This window comes from Papaver somniferum, unplaced genomic scaffold (genome assembly GCF_003573695.1).
Source record: "Papaver somniferum cultivar HN1 unplaced genomic scaffold, ASM357369v1 unplaced-scaffold_117, whole genome shotgun sequence".
NCBI classification, from domain to species: Eukaryota; Viridiplantae; Streptophyta; class Magnoliopsida; order Ranunculales; family Papaveraceae; genus Papaver; species Papaver somniferum.
Window position 1 is genome coordinate 12,087,981 of NW_020620714.1, and position 24,610 is coordinate 12,112,590.

Below are 24,610 nucleotides of genomic sequence, written 5' to 3' on the forward strand. Positions count from 1 at the left end.
GAGTTCACGTGGATAAGAATCTAGTTAAGTACTTAGAGATTGCCCTGCAATGGGGAAGAGTTTCTGGAAAGAAAAAAAGAAATACTTTTTGTGAGCTGCAAGAAATACTTTGCAATAAAATGGTTGGATTGAAATCTAATTCTCTGACCTTATATGGTATACAGATGTAATTTTATTAAAGTTTTCCTCATATCTAAGGTTGCTCGTGGGCCGGTACAATCCGGGTTTCTCAAGAACCCGGTCCTGTATCTCCTACCGACAGATTTCCTCATTTTATTAACTTGACCTGTACCTGTACCGGTGCTTGTACATGTACCTGTAAGACCGCTCCGGTAAAAGTATGGTACCGGGTTTTTACCTGCAACTTTAATACAAAATTAACACAATCAACAAAAGTTCAAAACTAATTTCTTAGAAAACATTATGTACGCTCCATCAATGTCTATACAATCTTCTCAGTCGAGAAATTTGTTCAACTCAATTAACTATTCACTTCCTCATCCATCTCAGCAAATCAACTCAATCATCTCTTATACGTGCAGTTTCATAACAAACCACCAACATCACCTCATAATATTCTGACACAACATCATTCAAACCCAAAAATCTTTTCAATTTCATTAGAATCACAATTTATTGCAGTTTCATCTCCTCTCAGACCCCATACTCTAAGCAGTTCATTCACACTTGACAGCGACAACAACACCTTGTTGATTTTCTTTGTTTACTTCAAATCTATTCCCATGATTCTTCGGTGTCTTCTATGGCTACTTCCAGTCCAAACAACCAACAAATTCTTATCCACATTACCATTCAATCTACAACATCAAACTTTCCCCTTTACGATTTAACATAGCTATATTCTAATTCTTAGTATGCAGCCATGAATCAACAACATCCTCAACTCATTCCATATATAATTCAAAACCCATATCAGACACAATCTAAAACCATTATAGAATCTATCCATCACGTCTAAAACAAAACCCTAAATTAAACATGCTATCAATAAAAACCAAATTATCATTTAACAAATCAATCAAAACTGAAACTAATAAAAACACTAACTCAATTTATAGCTATATAAATTAGTCTGATGAATCAATTTAGAACATGTTGTTTAATTATTGTTAGTTTTTGAAAGAACTGAAGAACCAGGTGGTGGTGGCTGTTATAAAGAGGTGGTGATGTTGTTGAAGAACATAATTGATTGATTGAGATTAAACAAGATGATGTAATTTGGTTCTGGTGATGTTGCTGAAGAAGAAGAAGTTATGGACCTGCTGATGTTGCTAAGAATATTAGAAGAAGAAGGAAAAACTGAGAGTTTGGGTAAGTGAAGAAGTGAAGTTATCGTATGCACCTAGTATCAAAAGTAGAACTTTTTCAGCAACACATAAGAGTAGAACTCTTTTATTAAATATAAATGTAGCATTACATAAGAGAAATAAGTCGCACACATGGACCAAGGGCCCTACAACATCCAAAATGAAAATCACTCCTTATGCAATTTTATTACTGGGTTAATGTTAGAATACGGGATCCCAACTCAAAACCAGTTGGAAATTAGTGGAGAGGCCCTAAGAGATTATAAACCACAGGATCTTAGATAATCCAATAATGTGGGACTAATAATCTCAACACACCCCCTCACGTGTAGCCTCGTTGGCTCTAACACGTGGAGGACAATAAATCGGTTGACGTGGAGTAAAGGTGCGGTCACATGACTCGACACAAATAGCCTGCCCTGATACCATGAGAAGATATGGGCACATATGTTTTTTCTCTTCTCGTTATGTAAGAAGAGCAATAACTTGATTTTAATTATATTTATCAGTTACATTGTAATACAAGAAAGAAAACCTAAATACAGAAACTGTTTAATATACATAAGTATTCTAAATAAAGAAGATACTTAGTTTGTGTTTGATCACCTGGATATCCCATCCTAGGTTGGGTTATCCTGTGAAAAACGGTTAAATTATGTTTGTCTCACTGCAAAACTGGGATACATGTATCCTCTCCTGGGTTACACAGAACCAAATATAGGAATCAAATATAAGATGATATCCATCTTGTTGTGACTGAAATGATAGGAATCAAATTTTTTCTCCGTACACCCTTGGACCGATATATTCGTCGAAGTCGAAAATAACAACAATAGTCATACATGTGGGTGATTTCTCTTCTTTATCATATATAATGTCCTTGACAGTTCCTGTTGAACCATTCACCAAACCAAACTGAGTGGAATAGTTCTTACGCAACATAACCCTTGATGGCTTTGAAAAAAATAAAACATCTAATAAATTATATTTTGCCATATTTACAGGACCCAGAATATTCTTATTGAATAATAATAATATATACTGCCCCTTCTCTCTCAAGGAAGGGGGCGAGAGTTTTACCATAATCTAAGATGGTATCACGATCCTAACACCGATCCTTCTTCCTCTTCTTCTCTAGAACACTAGACATCCATGGCAGGTGATAAAAAATCTCTGCACCCAGCCTTTGCTGTCACCAGCATAAAAACCCTAATCCCTATTCTTCTTCACATCAAAAAGGATGAATACTCTTCATGGGTTTTCCTCTTTGAACTACATCTTCAAGCTCACGGTCTCCTATTCCTCATTAAAGGATCTGCACCTCCAACGGAGATTGACAACAACACCTTGACGCAACTCGACGCCTTGTGCCGTCAATGGATGTTTTCTACAATGGCCAAGGACCTGATGCTCACGGTTCTGAAATCCGGTAAAACCGCTAAAGAACTTTGGGATCATCTACAAAAGATTTTTCAAGATAACAAAGGTAATCGTGCTGCGACCCTTGAAAGTAAATTTGTCAATCTAAAGTTTGTTGATTGTGCTAGTATCGATGACTAATGTGACAAACTTAAGTCATTGTCGGATCGTTTGACTGATCTCGACTTTCCCATGAATGACAAACGGTTGGTTATCCAACTTCTCAATGGTCTTCCGGAGGAATACAACACTGTTGCATCCTTCATACAAAAGTCTATGCCAACTTTTGATGCTGCTCGTTCCCAATTGCGCACCGAAGAGATTCGACGTTCCCAGCAAACCACCACGACGTCTTCAACTGCACTGGAAGCCACCGCCTCCTCCACCAACAGCTCCGGCCAGCGTAATCACCGTTCTGGACCTGGAAGGCGAAATCAGCGCCAAGACCAGAACTCTACAGACCTACCTCTCCTGCCGACACCGGCCCATTTCCGCCAGCCCAGCAACCATCGAGCTCCAGCGGCCCAAAGCCCACACCCAACTCCCTGGATGTCCTATTAGGCTCCACCTCCCTGCCCATACCCAACAGTCCCCCACTGGAAGCCCAACCTGCCTCTCCGTGGGCTATTTTTCTGGTCGTGCACGCCAAGCCCAGCAGCGCCAACACTCTCCCGCTCTTGGACAAGCCCAAGCGTATGCTGTCCCTTCGAATGAAATTTTGCAACCATCGGACTTCGCTCAGGCCTACAGCTCAATGAGTCTGCAGTCGCCGGACGACATGTTCTATATGGACACTGGTGCGACCTCACATATTACTGCGAATCCAGGTACGTTACACACTGTTTTCAACACTAGCAATGTTAAATCCATCTTAGTTGGCAACGAAAATTCTATCCCAGTTACGGCCAGTGGTACCCATTCTATAAATCTCTCTTCTCGAACACTCCACCTCAAAGATACTCTTGTTGTTCCTGATATAATCAAAAATATTATTTCTGTTCGTAAATTCACCACTGATAATCATGTGTCTGTTGAATTTGATCCATATGGTTTTTCTGTGAAGGATTTGAATTCGAGGACGATCCTTCTCCGATGTGATAGCACTGGGGATCTTTATCCTCTCACATCTTCTGCCGTGCCATCTTCACATTCATCCTCATCTCCTCCACTGTCTCTTACCGTGTGCCCGGTTGATGTCTGGCACAGCCGCCTCGACCATCCTGGACAGGCTTTTTTAGATAATTTACGTTCCAACTCTTTAATTCAGTGTAATAAGAAACAGTCTACCAAAATTTGTCACTCTTTTCAAGTTACTAAACATGTTCGTCTTCCTTTTCATGACTCAAATTCTATTACTTTCGCTCCTTTTGATATTATTCATAGTGATTTATGGACATGTCCTTCACATGTTGAGACCGGTTTTCGCTATTATCTCATGCTGTTGGATGATTTTTCTAATTACCTATGGGTGTATCCTTTGAGACTCAAATCTCAAGTCTATTCCAAATTTTTAGAATTTCATTCCTTTGTCAAAACCCAATTTGAGCGAGACATAAAATGTTTTCAGTCAGACATGGGTCGTGAATTTGATAATTCCTCTTTTCACAATTTCTCTCAAACTTCGGGTTTAGTCTTTCGTTTCTATTGCCCTCACACTTCGTCTCAAAATGGCAAGGCGGAGCGTATGATTCGTCGTATCAATGACATCACTCGCACCCTCATGTCTCATGCTTCCATTCCATATAAATATTGGGCCGACTCTCTTCATATGGCCGTCTATCTACATAACATTCTTCCCTCCACTGTCCTCAATTTCACCTCTCCTGTGTCAATTATTTACCAACGTAAACCAACCTATGATCACCTACGTACGTTTGGTTGTCTATGCTACCCTAATCTTTCCGCTACCACCCCACACAAACTTTCCCCTCGCTCCACTAAATGTGTCTTTCTTGGTTTTCCCCCTCATCATCGTGGCTATCGTTGTCTCGACCTAGCCACTAACAAAATCATTTTATCTCGCCATGTAACGTTTGATGAAAACGTTTTCCCCTTCCATATCCCTTCCCATAGTGACTCTCCCAATCAAGACCACTCCAACCAATCCATTTCTCCCCTTTTTCAAATCCCTCTAGCCTACCCATCCACTAATACTTCACCACCTGCATCTCCTGTTTCCCATCAACCATATACCCCACCTCATCGCCGTTATCGGCTTCCTCTTTCCGCTGCATCTCCTCTCCCCTTCCGTCTCCATTCACCTGCTCCCGGTTCACCCAGTCCTCTCACGGATGTCAACTCCCTACGTACCCCTCTCCACTGACCGGAATTCACCAGCACATTCTTCTACTCCTTCCTGTACTCCTCCAATTGCCGAGTCTCCCACAACGTCATCATCCTATCCACCTTCTACAACTGTCCCCTTACAGTCTATATCCCCTGCCACTGTCCCTCCACAGTCTGTCGCTCCTTCTCCTCCCGGCAGCTCCACTGCCATTCCTTCCCGCCCGGCAACTCGGGCTTCCGACGGAATTTTCCGTCCATCTCACCGGTTGAACCTTCATGTTCAAACCCAACAAAAAATCTCCCGTCTTCCCAAGTCTCATCTATATGCCCTTCGGGACCCAAACTGGAAGAAATCCATGCTAGATGAATACATTGCAATGTTGAAAACTAACACTTGGGATCTAGTGCCAAGACCTCCTGGTGCTCATGTTATTCGCTCCATGTGGCTTTTTCGACACAAGTTTCATGCAGATGGATCATTACAACGTCACAAATCCCGTCTTGTCGCCAACGGTAAATCACATCAAATTGGAGTTGATTGCTTTGAGACGTTCAGTCCGATCGTCAAGCCCGCCACTATTCGCACAGTTCTCACCATTGCCACCTCCAGATCTTGGCCCATTCACCAATTGGACGTCAAGAATGCTTTTCTCTATGGGGACTTAGCTGAGATAGTTTATATGCATCAACCTCCGGGATTTGCTGATCCTACCCGTCCAGATCATGTCTGTCGACTACGTATATCTCTATATGGTCTCAAACAGGCACCTCGGGCGTGGTTTCAACGGTTTGCGACTTTCATCATCAGTTGTGGTTTCCAGGGTAGTGTATGTGATCCATCTTTATTTATATATCGGTCAGGACAGGACACTGCCTACTTATTATTGTATGTTGATGATATCATACTCATTGCCTCCACTGATGTTCTTCTCACCCGTTTTATTGACATGATTAAACGAGAGTTCTGTATGACTGATCTTGGCTCATTACATCATTTTTTGGGCATTACTGCTACTCGGTCATCTTCCGGGATGTTTTTATCTCAGTCACTCTATACGAAGGACATCATTTCTCGTGCTTCCATGACTGCCTGCAACCCAGTAGCCACTCCGGTCGACACCAACTCCAAGCTTAGCGCTACCTCTGGACCATCTCTTAAGGATCCTACCTTATACCGAAGTTTGGCCGGGGTATTACAGTATCTTACTTTTACTCGACCGTATATATCTTACGCGGTTCAACATGTATGTTTATTCATGCACGACCCTAGAGAACCTCACATGCAGGCGCTTCGGCGTATACTTCGGTACCTCCAAGGCACTATCAATCATGGGTTGTTTTTATCTGTATCCACCATTTCTGGCATCCATGCATCCTCCGATGCTGATTGGGCGGGCTGTCCTGATTCACGGCGATCAACCTCTGGTTTCTGCATCTTTCTGGGTGACAACCTTGTTTCTTGGTCTTCCAAACGTCAGGCGACTGTCTCTCGCTCTAGTGATGAAGCTGAATATCGGGGCGTGGCCAATGTTGTGGCCAAGACAACTTGGCTCCGGAATTTACTTCTTGAGCTACATATACCACTAGGACGTGCTACTATCGTGTATTGTGACAACGTGAGTGCTTTCTACATGTCTGGTGATCCTGTTCAACATCAACGCACAAAACATGTGGAAATTGGCATTCATTTTGTTCGTGAACGCGTACGCATTGGAGACATTCGAGTGTTGCACATTCCATCTGAAAATCAGTATGCTGATATTTTTACAAAGGGTCTTCCTAGACAATTATCTATTCGTTTTCGTACTAGTCTAAGCGTTTGTTCCTCTCCCGCTAAGACAAAGGGGGTGTAATAGATTATATTTTGCCATATTTATAGGACCCAGAATATTCTCATTGAATAATAATAATAATAATAATATATATTGCCCCTTCTCCCTCAAGGAAGGGGGCGAGAGTTTTACCATAATCTAAGAACATCTTCTAACCCTTTCGCCTCATCAAAATTTGCTTCCTTAGCTGTTACACAGTTATTCTTTGAAGGATACGTGCAACAGGACACTCAAGCTTTCTGAGGCTTTGAAAATTATGATCGGCATCATCATCTTTAGTGGGAAACAGAGGAACAACATTATTAAAGTTGTCTTTCTCTTGGACTGAAAGGGTGGCGTAGCTCCTACTGACAAAAAGTTTCCAATCTTCAAGAGTGTAGTTTCCATCACTTAATCTCGACGACGCTTCTCTATATTCAGACTCCTCAACTCCAGACTATCGGAAAACTTGTTCAAGGCGAGCATACTGTGTAACCATAGAATGAGAGAGAGTACCTGTCAGTTGTAACTCTCCTCCTCCTTCAGCATATGGAAGTTATAATGGTGTATCAAAAACATGTGGAAGTTGTTTCATATCACCGACAAGCACGACAAAAACATTCCCGAAAGGTTCGCTTGTTGAAAAGATATCTCTTAATCTAAGATCGATGTTTACAAGCATTTTTCTGCCGATCATGCTGTATTCGTCAATAATGATCAGCTTGGTTTCTTTAAAATCAACCTCAAACAACAACATGGGTGAAAGTCATGAATTTAAAATTAGTCTACTAATGTTAGATGAAGGATTGCCCTAGTGTGACTCCTTAAATCTACTTAATTTAATAAATTGATGTAATAACACAGAATTTCCATGGTGTTTGGCAATACATATTGTAATATGTAGACGAAGAATTTACCCGCATACGTCTGCACCGTTCTTCCTCAAGCTTCTTGTACGAAAGGTTCTTATCCGCAGTGATGGCGAGTTCATGGTGAATAGTTGAACCTCCAATGTTGAATGCGGCTACACCGGTGGAGCCATGATCTGAACAGACTTGTCGTGGCTCAACCGAACAGTTGATTTCGAACTCAAAGATTCTAGAACCATATCATGTGCGACTTGTTGCTGTCTTGACAGAGCAATGAGAGAAGTACCCGAACCGGAAACGGAATGTGTCTCTTGCACAGTTTGTCTTAACGTGTTGATAAACCCTTTCTTCTCGTGAATAGAAGGGTGGTCTTGTAACCCTTGTGACCACTTATAGTTGAGATCAATGTCCCGTATACCTAAATCAGTATCCTCTAATACCCAATAATTGGGTGCCATCGTTGCTGCAACCATTCATTCATCTATAGGCTCATCTTCTGGATGCATTTACTCTTCTAATTCATCCTCAACCATGCCAAGATATACTGACGGATTTTCAGTGGGATGGATGAGTTCGGAATAACAATCTGACCACGCATCAAAGTTTCTTTTGGCTTCTTCAATACTCTTGTAATGGATATTCAACAATACTTGTTGTTTGCAATATGATTCCCAATGGTCAGTATCTGGCATGATATTTTTCGTACTAAACTCAGGTAAAATCTTAACAACAGCCTCTACACGGTGTTTGCACCACTTTCGACGAGCATAATAGCGTATCTTTGCCATTTCAATCAACGTCATATGCTCATAGTCATCTGGTCTAGTCAAATATCTGGGAAAGAAATTCGGGTCAGTTATCCCCTTCTCTCCATCATCATTACTTCGATTCTTCCGCAGTTGATACATATAAAAATCAGTAAATTTTGTGAAAAGGGTACATGTGAACAATATAAATAAGAACATAAGTTTAAAAACAAAATTACTTGGAGTAGAGTGAAATTCCCGACAAATTGGTTTGTAACCGCCAAAGAGTCTCTTCTCATCTCCGTCATCAAATGTGCCATTACCACGGTGCCCCAAAAATAGCTAAGTATTGAAGGTAGTTTGCACTAACCCTGTTGCCACTAGTGTCAGGGAATACCCTAGTTCCCAAGATGAATAAAAGGTACGCAATAGCTGTATAACGAATCTATGCGGGGTCCCATCTATCCTTCAAACTTCTTTCCTTTGAGTTTTGAAACTTCTCCTTAAGCAGGGTCAGCTTGATGGTCTTTGTTCTACTAAGCTTAGATACATAGAATATTTCCACAGAAGTTTTGTAGTCCCAACCAAGAAAGTTTTTAGTAAGCTCGTGCAACTTCGTCCATTCTATCTCAAAAGACTGATTATATCCTTCTGCAATTGATTTTCCGGTAACACTCAAGCCTAGGATGTTATGAGCATCGTTAGGGATCAAGGTCATCTCGCCAAATGGGAAGTCCATGGTATCTGATTCACCATGATACCCTTCGATGAAACAATTGACTGTCACAATATCCGGTTTCACATAATTTTCAACCAAATTATATAGACCAGAATCCTTAACTATTGCTTGAACATCTTCATGGTCCTTAGACAAATCCCAATGAGCCACGGCTTCGTTTCGGCAAACACGCACAACCTTCGTATGATCCTACAATTAAGAGATAATATGATTAAGAGATTATGCATCAATACAAAACAATACATATGCACGAGATACAAATTCTTACATAGATTTGATATATAGTACGAGCCCACGAGTGATTGTAGCCAAATAGATACTCCGGATCATAAGAAGCTGCGCCTTAAATTCTACCACGATCAAGGCCGGGCATCATGTCATCAACATGAGGAAGGTACGAACCTTTAACTTTTACTTTTCCTTTGCCTTTGCCTTTCCCCTTGCCTTTTGTGGGTTGTTGACTTGGACCACCTTGTTCCACTACTCCCTGGCTTTGGATTGCTAATTGAGTTGGTTCAATCTCATTATCTTCCTCCTCACATTCCTCTTGCTCTTCTTGCTCATCTTTCTCATCTTCCTCCTCAACAGCTCCGGTTTTACTACGATCACGACCACTCTCCCAAATTTCTCCTCTTGTATTAGCACCTAAACGATTTTTGTTTTTCCCTCGAGGAGGCAGAGATTGAGGAGTATGAAGACCATCCTTCCTTCTTTTCTTAGTGACAACATCTTTAGATTTTCCTTTATTAGCTTCCTTTGCTTTAGATATATTTAAAAAAAAAACACGAAATAAATATAAGACAACTAACTTTAATTTCTAATACCGTTATAGATAAACCACATTACGGCATAGAATCATAAATACCGGCATACTGAAAAAAGTATCGAACATGCCGAGATACAATACCAGCATAGTAGATCAAAACGATTACATGCCGGGAGCAGCTTCCGACATTGATAAATAAGTTTCTAGGATGGCGGTTTACTATAGGAAATTCCTGGATAAGAAAACTCAAGTACCGGCAGCTACGTAAAATAAAAATAAATGCCGGAATGGAGTACCGGCATTGAAATAAAATTGTCCAGGATGCCGCTAGTAGTTCTAAAGTTTCTGGATACAAAAACTCTAGTACCGGCATGGAATCTAACATACAATGTACGGCGGAACAACTAACAAAATCATAGGGTTTTCTGTTGATTAGAAGCTTGCTACCAGCGTACTCGTAAAAGTTCAAGTAAATGTCGGTACTAGGTTCAGAAATGGTGTTCATCCTAAATTCAATGCTGAAACTAAGTTCCGATGCGGTCTTCAACTTAAATTGATCGCCGGAACGGGATACCGGTGTGGTCTTCATCCTAGATTGACTGCCGGTACTAGTTTCCGATGTGGTCTTCATACTAAAATGAGTGCCGGAATTTCTGAAACTCAACTGTTTCACTTAGGGTTTCGCGATTTCGACCTAAACCCATTGCTACAAATCGATTGAAACACTAATTAAAAAGTTTTAAATGACTTACCTTCTCATAGAAGCCATATTTCTGAGTAGTTGATCGTCCGATAACTCTTGTTCTTCGTTTTCTTGCTCTTGAGCAACCAAAGCAAGCCTTTTCTTTAATTTCTGTTGAGCAATCGATTTTGATTTCGATTGGGCATCTGATTTGTTTCGTGGAGGCATTCTTATGGATTGGTTTTAATCAATGAAGAAATTTTTTGTTCAACGATTAATCGTAGAGTATATGAAGAACGATGAAGAAGATGAGAGGATGATGGAAGCGAGGCGAGTGGGAGATTCCCTACTGCGAGAGGGACGCCTCGCGAGCCGGGCTTCTAGAGATGAGTTTGGCGAAGCCAAGTCAATTTCGGGCCACCAAACCCTGCAACAGATGAGAAGAAGGACCGGGGAAAGTTAGAAATTTTTTTTCAAAACCTAACCCTAAGTATCGAGTATGCCGGCACAAATCAAATGGGGGATAACTGATTTTAGTTTTTTGGTTTTGATTTTAAATTTTTAATTTAGTGAGGAGGGTATAACAGTCTTTTCATAATGTTTTGTAATTAGTCTAACGGTGTTTTAGTATTTTCGCCCAAAAAAACACCCCTTAACAAATACCTTTGGTTGGGGGAAGTAATTCATATCCCCAATTAGTTTCCACATTCCAGAATCGCGCGTTCTAAAATAAGCATAATAACAAGAAGACAGAAGTGAGTCATAGCAGCAGCTAGGTAAGCTTATTACACCGTCATTTTTTATATCTTTAGATTTTTTTCAATCACAATCTGAGAGCTTCGTGATTAAACAAGAAAATCAAATTATCATGACGTTCTTAGGTCAGTTAATTTGTTTTTTGTTTTTTTGGGTATATAATTGTTTGGTTGTTTTCTTCTAATAATGGTGCTATACATGCAGTCAACCCATTCCGCTATATATTTAGAGATGCAAATAATTAAACCCAGTATAGATCAGGAAACTCAGATTCCATCAGAAAGAAGTATGAATAAGAAGAAGTTGAAGGTCGGCCATGGTGATATTTTTGGTGGCAACGACCTAATTTTGTGCGACATTCTAAGCAGGCTACCAGTGAAAACGCTGATGAGATTCAAATTGGTATGTACACATTGGAGATTTCTAATCAAAGAAAATAAATACTTGATCGATTTGCACCTTTTGAGATCTAAAACACGCCGAGAAGGTATAAAACTCCTTATTTCTTCTGTTCTAGGGAGGAAAACGGCTTTGTTCTTTTGTGACTTGTTCCAAGGGGGAACAGCAACTCCCTTATTAGGTCGTAAAACTACTGATGATAATATTTTTGATGATGCAATAATGCTGAATCCGGTAAACGGGTTGATCTGTTTCGTTAAACCTTTTGAAGGTTGTGTTCTCATCTATAATCCAAGCACCGGAGATAAAACATCTTGGTTAGAAACAAGGACTAGGAAATTACCGAGAGACCTTGATGGACAAGCAGTGGACACTTCTAGGATGAGATGGGGTTTCGGATTCGGATTCGGATTTGATCCAGCTACTAAACAACACAAAGTGGTTTCTGTGTTTGAGACTATAAATACAGAAGAAAAAATCTCCAATGAGAACCCTTACGGTCTTGATACTCAACAGTGTGAGGTTTTAACAATAGGAGGAGTTCGGAATGAATGGAGGGAAATCGATAAGAAGTTTACTCCGGGTAAAATAGTTGGTGCATCTGTTTACGTTAATGGTGTTATCTATTGGTTGGATGAACACCAAAAGGTTCATGAAGTCGTAATGGCATTTGATGTTACAAGCGAAAAGTTTAACCAAGTCACTGTGATCCCTACTTTCATCAATAATCGTTGGCGGGATTTTCCGGTTAATGGAGGGATGCAAACTATTTGGATATATGTAGATTTACTAGAAGTTGATGGGCATATAGCTTTGTGGGAAAGAGTGGATGGATGTTCTATTAATCTATGGACTTACGATGATGTTAATACCAACGGCATAATTCATGGGAACCGGAGTGAAGAGAAAATTAAATTACCATTTAACTTGTGGGATTAGTGCGATGATTATGTAGCCTTTGAAGCGATTACCGGGACACATCTCATCCTCTCCAACAACTTCAATCAGCAAACGAAGTTCGAAACTCTTTATTATTACAACCGGAAAAGGAAGAACATTGAAAAACAAGTTGATATCAAAGGGATTTTCCGGGATCATGATGCCATCGGCTTCAAATTTTCTACTTTCGTGGATAGTTTGATGCCTGTTCAGAGTACGTACCCATGCTACACCCCTGAATCCAGGGTTTGACCAAAGTTAAAGACTGAAGTTTAGACATGAACTCTCTCACTAACATCACCTCTCTATGTAGCTCTCTCACTAACATTACCCATGTAGAATCGTTTTAGAGTACATCGAGGAACAACAATGCGTCAATCCTGGTCAACAACGCTTGACCAAGGTATCATCTAATAGAAATTTATGTTTCGGTTAAAAGAGGAATTCCATGTCGGTGTTACATTCCAGAAGGAGGGGCGGTTAGTGCTTTCCTATTTCAAAACAAGGTACGTAGTTTGGAAAGAGTAGAAAGGTATCAAATTTTAGAAATTCAAATTCTATATAAATAAATAATCTACGATGTAGTCATTCCCTCATTCAATTCTCTAGTTCTTTGTAGCAGGAGCTGCACTAGGTAAGCTTAGCTAAGTACGTAGGTGTTCTTTTTCTTTTTCTTTCTTCTGTTGATTTGAAAAGCTTTTGGAAGGTGAGGAGGTGGTTGATTTGGTAGATGGGGGTATGTTGAGGGTTAATAAGGTTTAAGGCTTACGGGTACAGCGGGTTGGGCGATCCAACCTTTTGACCTGCCATGTAAGTTTTGAATAGATCGTGTTACAAAGATAACAGAGGGAGCGAGAGGTGCTGATATGCATGGTTAAAAGTGGTGGTGTTGGTGCTGACTGGACTGGCCAAGGAGGAAAGTCATTCCCAACACAACCACTTTTACTCCTTGATTTCAGTACTTTTCCTCTTCTTTGCTGTCTTTCTAACATCTCTAATCAAATTTATACGGATAGATTCAAATGCTTGAATCTAGCATCTTGCTGAACCCGTATGGTTTCCTAAAAGCTATTAATTCTGATTCAATTATTCTTGTATCAAATTTACCATTCCAGTTGATGGTCACCAGAAGCTAGTTTAATTTTTATTTTCCGGTATTCAGGACAAGGGTCAAAGTCTTGCCCAGGAGAAAGTAGCTGATCCAATTGCACACAAGCCTGAGGAACACCACCTCATGCAAGGTTACAGCTGCATGAAAGTAGTTATAGCTAGCTAGGGTTCCAGGGAGATGGGTTCTGCAGGATGGATTGTTTTACTATTCAATCAATCTCATGGATTTTGGTAACAAGAGTTGATTAATTGATAAGACAATGAAGGCTTTATTGACATATGGGTAGGTTGATACACTTCTTATCTTATCAATTGCAACAACTCTTCTTGTGAAATTCATCAGGTCGGGATGAATACTAGAACGGTCCTTCTTGCAGAACCCATCTGACTTGATGAATGCAATCTATTGTTGGCCGACCCAACAGTAGTGCACTATCAGATTTTAACTTGTGGGCATAATTCATGGGAATTGGACTGCAGAGAATATTACACTACCATTTAACTTGTGGGACTCGTGCGATGATTATTGAAGCGATTACCGGGACAAATCTCAGCATCTTCAAAAACTTCAATCAACAATCGAAGTTCGAAACTCTTTATTATTACAACCGGAAAATGAAGAATATTGAAAAACAAGTTGATATCAAAGGGATTTTCCGGGATCATGATGCCATCGGCTTCAGATTTCTTACTTTCGTGGATAGTTTGATGCCTGTTCAGAGTACGTACCCAACCCAGACTCGGGGTTTGATATAAAACGGCACCTTCGATCTCAAAGATCGGACACGTTTACAAAAGCAAATATATTGTAGAACTTCGGGGAATAAGAACATACTTGTTTAGACATGAACTCTGTCACTTTTTTTTTTATGAGAAGTGAAAGATTTATTAAAAAGAGGAGAATATACAAAAGTCTACAAAAGGTAGACAAAACAAAGAAAGGAAGCAAAACAAACAAGAAGAACTAGAGACTCAGTCGAACACTGTCTCCCAGTTATAAACAGAGTTTGAAAAATTCAAATGAACCCTGTTTCCAGCAGCACTAGCCCAGGAAATCACAAGAGCCTTGACATCCACTGCAATTTCAGAATCAGTCTTGAAACTATACTTGTCCTCAAAGATGCGACAATTTCTTTCTCTCCACAGGATCCAGACTATTGCAGAGGGAATAAGATCCCAGACTACCTTACCGTTACTTGATAGAGAACTATGAGACCAAGAATGAGCCAGCGAATACATAGTCTCTGGGAACACCCACACCGAATGCGTTTTAGGCATAACAGCCATCCAAGTTTTATATGCCACTTTACAGTGTAGTAAGAGATGTTCCTGAGACTCATTACAATTACCACAAAGAATGCAAGAGCTATAAACTTCCATCCCTTTTCGATTTAACATATCTAAGGAGTTTAATTTACCATGAACAACACACCATAAGAGGAAAGAGACTTTTGGTGGAACTCCATTCTTATTTACGAAATGATGTGGAAAATTATCAACACCAGCAACAACAGTGAGAGTATGATAAAGAGATTTAACTGAAAAACCGCCTGAGTTGTGAAGCTGCCAACGCCTAGTATCGGGAAGAGGACATATAACAGGAGGATCACTACCAATAACATTGAGTAACCCTGCTAGCTGAGTCACTTCCAAGTTATTAAGAATTCTCTTGAAATCAAATCTCCATGCACCGTCAGGAGTAATGTGATCATCCAGACTACCGAATTGATGTCTATCCAACTTGCAAAGATGGTTAAAACAAATTGCCAGGGAAGAAGTACCTATCCACTTATCATACCAGAAGGACACTCTAGTACCAGAATGAATGCACAAAGAGGAGTTATTAGTAATCATATCTCTTGTTTCACAGATCGTATTCCAGCAGGAGACTCCATGAGAAGAAAAAACTGGACCTGGAACCCAATTTGAGTAGTCGCAACCATATTTCTCTACTATGAGCTTATACCATAAACTGGTTTTCTCTACACCAAACCTCCAACTCCACTTCGCTAAAAGAGCCATATTCATAAGCTTCAAGTTAAGAACTCCTAACCCTCCTCTATCTTTATCAGCATAAATCATTTCCCATTTTATCAAGTGAGAACAACTATTATTTTCCCAAAGAAAATTCCTCATTTTCTTTTCTAAAATTTTGATCACAGAAATTGGAGCCTTGAACAGGGAGAAGTAGTACATTGGAAGAGAAGTTAGAATACATTTTAAGAGAGCTAACCTACCTCCTTTGGATAAAGAGATGTGTTTCCAGGTAGAAAGACGTGCATCAAACTTCTCCAGAATAGGCACCCAAATTTCTTTAGACTTAGACAGCTCCCAGAGGCATGCCTAAGTATAAGAAGGGCAAAATATCAGCTGCGCATCCCATCTCTGCAGCCCAAATATTCATTAGAGGAACATCTCCAATTGCAATCAGTCGAGTTTTAGATTTATTAACTTTCACACCTGAGATATACTCAAAACAGTGCAAAATTGAGAACAAGTTTGTGAGCTCTTCTTTACTGTTGTCGACGAAAAAGATAGTATCATCCGCATAATGCAAATGATTTACCACAGATCCATTTTCCACCATAGAAAAACCATTGAATAAACCAGCATTAGCTACCCTATCAATATATTTAGAGAAACCTTCCATAGCAATGTTAAATAAAAGAGGCTACATGGGACAACCTTGTCTAACTCCCCTTGAACTTTTGAAAAAACCAAAAGGAGAACCATTAATGAGGACAGAAAATGTAGCTGTAGAATAACAAAACCTTGTCCAGTTAATCCATTTACTACTAAACCCCATTTTTCTCAACATAAACTCCAAATTACTCCAGTTGATTCTATCAAAGGCCTTCTCCAAATCGATTTTACAGATTACTCCTGGCTTTTCAGCTTTTAATCAACCAACTCGTTTGCAATCAGAATACCATCTGTAATTTGTCTACCCTCTATATAAGCACATTGAACCTGGGAAATGAGTTTTGGCAGAACTAATTTCATCCTAGTAGCAAGTACCTTGGATAGGATTTTGTAGACACTAGTAAGAAGGAAAATAGGCCTGCAGTCTTTAATAGTTTCTATATGATCTTTCTTAGGAACTAAAGTAATAAAAGTGGAGTTGTGTTTGGTATCTATACAAACTGTATTGCAGAATTCCTGCATAGTTCCCATGATGTCAGATTTAATGAAACTCCAGCATTTGTGGAAGAACATAATGGGAAAGACGTCTGGACCAGAAGCCTTATCATGTCCTAACTCCTGAATTGCCTGTAACACTTCAGCTTCAGAAAAGTCAGCATCCAAAATAGCAGATTCAATAGAACTTATGCTATCAAAATCAATACCTTCCAGAACCGGCCTAATAATCTCCTCTTCTTTAAAAAGATCCTCATAAAAACTTACAATATGCTCTGTAAGCTGTAGCCTGTCATCAATCAAGACCCCATCAATGTATAATTGTTTGATTCTATTATATCTTCTCCTTGCACTAGCCTTCCTGATAAAAAAAGCAGTATTCTTGTCTCCTTCTTGCATCCACTTAATATTTGATTTAATCCTCCAGGAAACCTCCTCCATTCTTGTAACTTTTTCAAAGTCCTTTTTGCACTCTACTAACTCTTGTATCTGAAAATCATTTAACATCGTATCTTCAGCTAAACTATCAAGAACATGAATATCTGACAACAGCAGTTTCAATCTTGTGTTTGTATTGCCAAAGGTGAGCTTATTCCACTCCTTAAGCTTTTCCTTCAGTGCTTTAAGTTTGTACCAAAGCTTTAGACTTGAAGTACCTGCAAAACAAAAAGAATTCCATGAGTTTTCTAGTAGATCATAAAAACCAGTCTCCAGAAACCACATAATCTCAAACCTAAAAGGATTAGGACCCCAGGATGGGTCTGAAATGTCTAAGAGGATAGGTATGTGATCAGAGGTAGGTCTATATTTGGCTAATTGAGAGACAAGAGGAAAATGGGACTCAAAAGCTGGAGATATGAGAAATCGATCAAGTCTACACATAACAGGATTAGACTGACCATTTGACCAGGTATATCTTGCCCCTTTAAGTGGAAGATCAATAAGGTCATGTTGAGATATGAAGTCACAGAAGTTTTTCATGCTCTTAGTGATTCTACAACAACCCTTTTTTTCACTACATTTGGTGATCACATTGAAATCACCTCCCAAACACCATGGCTGCTCCCAAAGTCTGTAGATATTATCCATTTCTACCCAAAACTCAGCTCTATCTTTAGGATTTTTTGGCCCATAAACATTTGTAAGAACCCACTGAAAACCATCTTGTTTGTTAATGCATTGGACTGATAGAGTATATTCTCCCACTAAAGAGTCTGCGACTTCTATCAAATCTTTGTTCCAAAGAATAAGCATACCCCCCAGAGCTTCCCCTGGACTGTTGAAAAGTCCAACCAAAATTCGGCTTTCCACAAATCTGAGTAATGTCATAAGCTGAGCAGCGCATCATCTTGGTTTCTTGTAAGATAATAACATGGGCCTGTATGAGTTGTAGCATCTTTTTCACTATGGATCCCCTGTTGGGTGAGCATAAGCCTCGAACATTCCATGAGAGTATTTGTAAATTCATTTATCAAAAGAGAGTACCCTTTTTTTGATAATACGCCTTGTTTTCACATATGATTTCTCGAGAGCTAGAGGAGAAATATCAAGTCTTCTGCACTCTGTTACCATTCTTTTAGGTATTACACTATGTTCCTCCACACCGGTGTTATGGCAAGAAACCTCTAAGAAATCTGTAACAACATCTGATGTATCTGTAGAAATAGACTCAAACCCAAGGGGATACATTGGAGAGGAATTTGAGGTATCCTCTGCATACAAGTTAGCAATAAAAGTATCAATTAGGCCACCTAGAGGTAAGAATATTGGCTTAGTCTCATGGATTGACACTGGTTGAACTCCCTCCAAATTGACAATATTTTGGACGGCAAAGTCATCTTCGATTACAGATAAGTTTCTGAAGCTCTTATGTACAGGTCCTTCCATATTAACTTTGATGGACAAAAATATTTTAGAGTGATTTGGCATACTGTTAAAAGTGATGCCCAGATTGATGCCAAGATTGAATAAACGTTGTACTTCATGAAAAACCCACTCAGGGAAGATGAAACTGGAGCTTTTGTTAACACATCTAGGATAGGTTGGAGTAGGAAGAGGGAGCAAAGAATTATGAACTGGAGGTGTATATAGAGGGGCATGAGACAACATGAGGGTGTTGATATTATGTCGAGGTAAAGGAGGATGATCGTATAAGGTTCTGGGGATTGGGTCGATGATGGAATATAGGTTTGAGGATGTTCTGGTGACAGCTTTTGTCATTATCGATGGATGAATTTTTTTGGTGGATGGAGGAGAAGATAGTTGGTCAAATATTTCGTCGATACAGCATTTGAAGGCCGGTTTTGGGATGAAAGAATCTATCTCCATGTCTGTGGGTGAGTTAACAGCTAATGACAACTTATCAATCTTCTTCCATATGAGGTTTTGTCGCAGAGAGGTATGTGAACTTTTTTTTTGGGATTACTTTTCCTTCGTTTTTTGTTTACAGATCCATGATGACCCGTTTTACGTAAACCCTGCCTTGCTGGATAAGGCAAAGACATATCCGTTGAGTTCGGAGAATTTGAAACTTTCCTGGGAGAGTTTACAAAGTTACTAGAATTAGGGAGGATATATGTAGATGCTCTTTGAATATCCTCCGAACCCGGCATGTGATTTGACCCCGAGAAAATTGCCCCTCTCATCAACGGTTCCCGATCTTTCGCCTGCTTTCTTTCTGGAGCAATGATGCTAGCAACAGAGACGTAAGCCGTGAAGATACCATAATCTGTGATCAGATTAAGAACTCTCGGAATAGAGTTGATCCCATTGACATTACGTATCTTCATACGCATTGCCCTTAAATCTTCAAGCCTTAGCGTAACAGGATCAATCAGCAGAACTTCACCACATAGTTTTCCTATTTGATGCATAACACCCACTTACCATAATTGATAAGGGACTCCGATAATCTCTAAATTGAAATCTGTCGCTGATAAGCGAGATGTACTCCAAAATTTAGAATCCCATCTAAAAACTGAATATGTAATATTTCCTGCAGAAAAGGTAAACTCGAAATCTGTAGATGATAGATCTTTGTCTACATGAAAAATACCTTGTGAAGAATTCATGGGATAAACAGTACATAGGGTATGGAGATGTAATTCATGACTGAGGGCTGAGGTCACCTCTGACCAATTTGTAATTGGGATAGGTGATGATACGACAAAGGCATCATGCCACTTTCCTAATAGATTTGAAGTAGTCTGTAGGTCGATCTGAATGTCAGCCCTACCAATACTTTTGAAAGACACTGGTGCTGCAAAACTGCAGGAATGAAGAAAGTTATCGGATCAGCTTTGGGATTTGGCTTAGAAAGGGTGATGTTTAGATAGAAACCATGTGTGTTTGATTGTTTTATTTCCATGAACCATTGCTTATTCACAGCATACTTCCATACACGACGACCTACATCACCATTTTTTGCAGTTTCAAATAAGACATACTGCAGATGTTTTGCTAAGGCTACAGGAAATGAACCATGTGTAGATCCAGAGGAATAGAATTATGTTAAGATAATTGGAGAGGAACGAATGAATCTGTTGCAAGAAAATCTGAAAAATTTTCTATCAACTTGGATGAATCTATGTTTAGAGGACATGGTGCTAATGAAGATGTGATCTAACAAACTGATGATGCTAAAGGATAGGAACTAGGAAACCTAAGGAACTAGGAAAGCCTAAGAGAGATAATACTAAGGAAAATACTAATTGTCACTAACATCACCTCTCTGCGTAGAATTATTTTACAGAACATTGAGGAACAAAATGAAAATGGAGAAAAAAAGAGCAAGAAGGGATGCTGAGGGTGCTCGATCTTGGAGGACCTTCAATGTGTAATCAATGGGTAATCAGGCTGAAAATTTGAATTCATCATTCATGGCTAGTATCCTCAACCTCCAAAATCCAAACACTAAAAAAAAGAAACAAAAACAAAAAAAAACTGAAACTAAAACTAAAACTAAAACCACTCTGCTGAATCTTCTTCACTACTACAACCATAAAATTTTACAATAAGACACCAATAGATCAGATTTTAGTAACATATCTGAATTGCTTATCAAACTGAAACATTAAATTTCTGAATTCCTGATAAAAATCTTACTAAAAATTACGTTCAGATCCAATCGATATTGTTATTCGAATTCTAATAATCTGATAATTCCAGAGATCAACCTCTACTTAGAGAAAGGAAGTGTAACTTGGATGTGTATTTGAAGATGCAACGACATGCACAACCACACTGGACAGAGTGAATTATTAATATGCCTTTTTCTAAATCAATCAGTCATGTAAACATACCGATTCTTCTACAGAAACCCCAAGGCGCCTGTGAATAATCTGAACCTCTTTGGCAGGTTGCACATCATAGAGAACGCTTGGCGCAAATCAACTCCAACCCCTTCCTGCCAACGACACCCGCAGCCACACAACACAGAACACCCACACTGAAGTACTCCCTCCGTATCTATTATATAGGGGAATTTCCATTTTTTCTTGTACCACTGTATAGGCGGAGTCCAAATTTCAAAACGTTTTTTTACTTGTATTACCCCTATTTATTTGCTTGGGAATCATCACAATTGAGCTCTAACATAGGGAATATAATTAAGGGTAAAACAGGAAAAAACATAGAAATGCATAAAGTCAATAAAAATTTCTTAATCTAAGAGAATTGGTCCCTCCGCCTATATATATGTGGTACGGAGGGAGTATTAACATGCCTTTTTCTCGTTTGTTAGCTTTTGGGGTTGGCGATTGATCTACTGCAACCCTATTTTTGAAAGAAAATATCATAATGGTGGGACAATTTCCTGATGTGAGGATTATAAAATCATCCATTTCTTTAACTCACATTTAGAACCAGAGAGAAGCCAAGGCGGCGATGAATAGATTTAGTTCAGTGAGAGAGAATGACTTCCTCTCCATAAGTACATCCTAAACCCTAATGGGTGCCCTTATCAAAGTTAGTAAGAACCTCTATAGGAGCCACACAGAATTGGTCCACTAACATATACCCTGGTCAAGTATCGTTGACCAAGGCTAGCTTAGCAAAAATAGGTATGGAGTAACTTTATTTTCCTTATTTTGTTTTGTTTTTGATAGAAAAATGATTAGGATTGATACATGAAAAATACTAACCCTTAGCCAGGTTAGTGTACCCTCAAGAGGGAGGCAAACCCAACAAGGGGATTTGGAGACTAAATTCCAAGTCCACTAAGAAAGTGTCCATTAGATGGAAAGGATAAGGGAGTAATTAATAGGAAAGTAAGAGGACTTATTAGAGAAGGAATGACATTAGTAGTAATTAAAGAAGTCTAGGACACATGGCATGATGTCATTAAAGGAAGGGGATTTTGGAAAGTATATATAAAGAAAGACAAGGTACAATGGAAGGACAACTCTCTCTTACTATTCTTGGTAAGTGGAGTCATTTGGCTAGCTAGGAAGGGTAGAACCTCAAACCTAAATTCACCTCTCAACATTTGGCGACCACACCCGGAGGCTCGTGCCTAGCTAACCATGACACACATAAGAGGCGTTAACCCTGGTACAATAGAGAACCAAGTGACTGACCGACCCATCAATTGGGAAGAAGTAACAATAGAGGATGACAGCGAGGAAGAAACACCGATCCAAGGTGTTATCAAACGACCGGCAGGATATGGATCCCAAAACAGAGAGGCGACGACAACACGAGGAAAGAGCACGCAAGTAACCCAATCGCCAAAACCTATACCATCAACCCTACAAAACATGCAAAAGGAACTACAAGAGCGCTCACGCAGAAGGTAGGAGATTGAAGATTGGATCGCACAAGCAGTAATAGCAGGACAAGACACTCACGGAGAAAATATGGAGGGAGAGAAGTGCAAAGACGACGAGACAATGGCGATGTCACTAAAAGAAATGGCGAAGTATTTGGAGAAAAATTATCATGTGGTGAAACAAGAAAACCACTGTCGCATAAGTAGCTCATACCCGATGGATATCCGAAAATACCAAAACCCTGAAGACTGCACATTTCAAAAATTCAAGATATATGACGGACAAGGAAACGCACGAGAACATCTTAGACGATTCCTATCAGCAACGAATAATAGAGCCTCCGATGGAAAGTTATGCCAAAGAGAATTCCCCAAATCGCTCACAGGCACGACATTCACTTGGTATGACAACCTAAAGGAAGAAAGTGTAGACTCCTGGCCAACCATGTCCATGCTCTTCCTTCGAAAATTCTACTCATCCAAGAGAAAAGTCACGACGATAGATTTAACTAAGAATGGACAGCGGATATGGGAAGAAATAGGAAAGTATATCTTACGGTTCCGGCGCCTGATAATAGACTGTCATGAAGAAATCAATGAAGAGACACTCGTTGAGATTTGTGTACGGGGAATGATCCCAACTTTCAAGTGGAATTTGATCAATTTTAGATTCAAAACCTTTGTCGAACTAGAAGAAGCAACTGAAAGGATTGCCGATTGTGTATAAGAAATACACATAGACTCTACTTGGCGTCATACGGTCAGTACCTGATGAGTGCCAAATATTGTATATATTTATCCCTTTTTGTTGGCATTTAACTCATCTCTTGCGCATTAATTCTACATTTTATCCCATATTCTGTATTTTCATTGTTTTCAAGAATAAATATTTTTATTAATTAATTTTGCATTTTTAGGTAATAAATAAAGTTCGGATGAGTCGTGGAGCGAAAAGAGCAGAAAAGTAGTGAAAAGCCGGGAGAAATTACGCAAGGAAACCGCGAAGAGTGGTGCGCACAACCTCATTTTCTACACACAAAAGCGCCTCCGTTCTCAGCCATCAGATCAGTTCTCGGGAGCATCCGACGGTCGCTCCTTCATAGAGCATCAAAATCGGAAGTCTCTGCCAAGCACCACAGCGCTGAAATTCCAAGCCTTCAGATTAGATGGTAGTTGAATCCAACGGTCGCTCCTATGCCTGTGCATCAAATCCCGATGATTCCGCCTTACACTACAGTACCTAACTCCATCTGGTGCCGTTAACTTCGTTGCACCTCAGAATCCGACGGTCGCTTCACACATCCTTCCATCTATCCGTTCGATTCCACTTAGATCCAATGATCCAACATCTCAGATTCGCCAACATCTAAATTTGATATCCTGCCTCACACCATAGCAACACATACCCTATTCCCAACCAAACACCCCCTAATCCTAATCCCATCGAGCTCTTCCTCCCCTTCTTCCCAAAAAAATTGCAGAGCTCTGCAACACCACCTCCTCCTCTGTCTCCTCTGCCGCAACCATTCCCTCACCACCACCAGTTCCATCACTGCCACCACCATCTCCAACACCCGACAACACCCTAGCCTAGCTATTTTCTTCATCTCACAACCTCTGAAACCCTAGGTTTTGGGGTGAGTAAAATAGCTAGAAATTAGGGGACAATAGGAGAAGGAAAAGCATCAGAGAAACATCAAGAAGCATGGGTCGAGCAAATTTTGGAGTTTGGAAGCTAAATTTTGGGTAATAATTTAAACCCTAATTGTACTGTTGAGTGAGGACATTTGGGGAAAATGGGTGTAAACCCTAATTTGCTAATTTAGGTATAAATAGAACTGATGTATGAGATGTA

At 39.7% G+C, this 24,610-nt stretch overlaps 1 protein-coding gene across 1 annotated transcript; it reads left to right on the plus strand.

The window, feature by feature from the left end:
• The first annotated feature begins 11,588 nt into the window (after nt 1-11,588).
• On the plus strand, nt 11,589-12,740 carry LOC113329878 (putative F-box protein At1g32420). Its single transcript, XM_026576699.1, has one exon. It carries the CDS (start codon nt 11,589-11,591, stop codon nt 12,738-12,740), a length of 1,152 nt encoding a protein of 383 aa, XP_026432484.1.
• The last annotated feature ends 11,870 nt before the right edge of the window (nt 12,741-24,610 follow it).